Below are 2,956 nucleotides of genomic sequence, written 5' to 3'. Positions count from 1 at the left end.
AAAACAATTATCTTTTACCATCCAATCAACCATATTCATCGTTCTCAACTTTCACTTCTTACTCTATGTAGCAAAAGGGTTAAGCAGTCCCAAACCGTGAGAAGCGGACGATTCGAATCGAATTTGTTAACCTTGCAAGGCAGACCTAAACACACGTCACGTGGTTACTCGCAGAGTCACACGTGCAACATTTCCCCTTTCTTTCCGGGTTGTGGATCAGGTTCACCGTCCTCGACTACAGAGTACGACGACTCTGCACCCGCATGTGCGCGCATGAGAAACGACGTTCAAAGAAGGTGAAAGTAAAGTCCACTTGCCGGTCCAATCAGGTACTTAAGCTTACCGATTACCATATTCTCGGCATGTGTCTAGTACGTTCAAACGCTTAACCACTACTACCACACACTGCGGCCTTATCCATTTTCACTAAACAGACGGGGTATCACAAGTACCACAACCCCGCCCGTGAGCCTTATAGTTGCAGTATATAGTAGACATTCAACTCCTATAGTTCTCGCGAGTGACAGGAAATCACTCGACTTCTACCGAACCATTAGCCTAGCCAACTAGCGACCTACACATACTAGTGTTCAAGCATAGGTACCTGGATCATGCAGCTAAGGTTCCAAGCAACTCCTGTAAACTTAAATGCGTAAGTAGATAGAAACGGTAATAAGTTGCAAAAATTTAAAAATAGATAGGACATGCTCCGGGGCTTGCCTGGAAATAACACTAGGTCAGTGTTAGTTAAAGAATAAGTGCTCAGCGAGCATCTTCCTTCGGTCGAGCACATCGGAATCCAACCGTCCATCTTCTAGACGTGTCCACCATTCACCGTCTTCTGGCTCGGCTTCGACATCACATCCTCCATGCGGTTCATCTATCGCACCTGAATGGAATGCAATAATGCATATGTATGAATGCAAAGTTCCGAGTTGCTCAACATGTAGATGTTATTATTTTTCCTTCACGATAAAGTTGTAGTCCAACATGAGGTGAGTTTGGATGTGAAACTTCTTAATTAACATTTCCTGGGCAGTCATTTATAAAGTAGTTATTTAATACAACTTAGTTCATAAAAGAACGGGGTGGTTTCAAAATCTTACTAACTCATGTAACACCAGCACTTTAACAAAGACTAAATCACCAGTGTATAGTCCAACAATAGAGTTCCTCCTAGCTAAAGGCTAAATTATATAGGTCAAATAGTGCAATTAATGACAGTGAAAGCTTAACTGAATGTTGACTATCCTAAGATGAGATTACTATAAATTTTTCAGATTTAAAAGATCAGTACACAAGGCATGAAAAATAAAACACGTGATCGCTACATTAATCAAGTTTAAGTCATACAAGCAATTATACTGAGTTCAGGGGCTCAAACTTTACTGTCATGATTATGTACTCAAGGGAGAGCTCTAGTAAAAGTATGAGATTATTCTAATGAAGGAAACTAGGGTTTTTGATTTACAAAGTTTATTCATGAATAAATAAAAAGGACTAGTGATACCTTACTAAAAATTCCCAAAATTTTTCTCTAGCATCTAGGAACTAAAGTAAGGCTTCTGTAAAAATTTCAGCTCAGGAAAATTAAAACAGAACCCTGTGGATTAAATTTTATTTAACAAAGGCATAAACCAAGATCTAATGAAACCTATAGCTAGAGTTGTCAAAATGTCCTCAAATTTTTACAGTAAGCTATTCATACAGGGTGCAGTACTCTGTCCAAAAACTAGCCTTAGGTCATCCCTACAACAGGAGATACATTTGTGTGCTATTTAATCTAATCTTTATCCTAGATTAAAATAGAAGCATAATATGAACATGTGACTGTAACAAAAGTTGTAGGTTTTGATCTAAGGATTCCAAAACATTTTAGTTTGCATTTTCATGATTTTTATACGATTTTATATGGAATTTACAAGTTTGCTGTTTTTGAAAACAAAAGAAAAAGGAAACGAACTTTTGCATCTAGGCCCCTGGATTTCTATTTCTTCTCACGGGAGGCCCTTGGCGGAGGGAACAGAACAGGGGAGGGTCTCCGGCGCCGTTTTCCGGCGAGGGGAGGCACCGGAGGTGGGGGAAAAGTTGGGGAAAAGGAAGAGGGGACTTAGACGCACCTCTGGGTGTCCTCGGTTCGCGGGGAGGAGGCCCGAGGCGGCGGCTCCACAGAGCAGGGCGGCCGGTGGTGGTGGAGCTCCGCGGCGGCGGCGCTCCGGTGAAGGAGGGGCGGCAAGGACTAGTTGGAGAGCTTCGGGGTGAGGTGGGGGACCGATTCCGAGGGCTATCTCGGGCGGAGGAGGGTTGGGGAGTGGAGTTCCACTGGAGCAGACGGCCGGCGGCGGTCTGTACCGCGGCGGCAGCTCACCGGTGGCTTGGGGGTGGTGGTGAGCGGGCTTGGGAGGACCAGTGAGAGGCCACAAAGCTCGCTGGGAATACGGTTGGGGGCGAGGATGAGCGGAGGAGGGGCTCCGCGTGGAGGCCGTGGGCGGCGGCGCCATGGGCGTGACGGCGAGCTCGCCCGCGAGCAGCTGGGGGCAGGGACCGGGTTGCCGTGTCGAGGGAGGGGAGGAGAGTGAGATGGGGACGCAAGCAAGCCGAGAAGGCACTGGGCGGGTCATACACGAAGTGCCCGAGTCGAGCGGTGCGTGGCCGGCCAACCTCGACGTCGTGGCGAGCAGAGGGTGCCGGGGCGCGTGGCGAGCGCGGGAGGGTGCCAGGGTGAGCGGTTTCGAGCTAAACCAGGGGCGCGACAGCGGGTTTGGTCGGGGGCGCGACGCGTGGGGCAGCCGGTGGCGGTGCCGGCGTGACGACGGCGGCGACGGCGATGAACGGCGTGAGCAGAGAAAGGAGATGGAGGTGATGGCATAGCTGTAATTAGATCGAAGTTCAAAATTCGTTTTGCAAACTCAATTTTTCTCCTTCTATATGGCCTCAAATGAAAAACTTTTGAATA

The 2,956-nt window shown here is 47.5% G+C and overlaps 1 protein-coding gene across 1 annotated transcript; it reads right to left on the bottom strand.

Moving 5' to 3' along the window:
• Positions 1 to 528: 528 nt before the first annotated feature.
• Positions 529 to 2,611, bottom strand: LOC120710469 (leucine-rich repeat extensin-like protein 3). The gene is made up of 2 exons (XM_039996150.1): positions 2,121 to 2,611; positions 529 to 889 (listed from the first exon to the last, which is right to left on the bottom strand). Exons 1-2 carry the CDS (start codon positions 2,499 to 2,501, stop codon positions 881 to 883), a joined length of 390 nt encoding a protein of 129 aa, XP_039852084.1. The 5' UTR covers positions 2,502 to 2,611; the 3' UTR covers positions 529 to 880.
• Positions 2,612 to 2,956: the final 345 nt, after the last annotated feature.

The sequence above is a fragment of the Panicum virgatum genome, chromosome 5K, assembly GCF_016808335.1.
Source record: "Panicum virgatum strain AP13 chromosome 5K, P.virgatum_v5, whole genome shotgun sequence".
Taxonomy (NCBI): Eukaryota; Viridiplantae; Streptophyta; class Magnoliopsida; order Poales; family Poaceae; genus Panicum; species Panicum virgatum.
The sequence above is the reverse complement of the archived record's forward strand: the minus strand, read 5'-3'. Positions and strand labels throughout refer to the sequence as shown.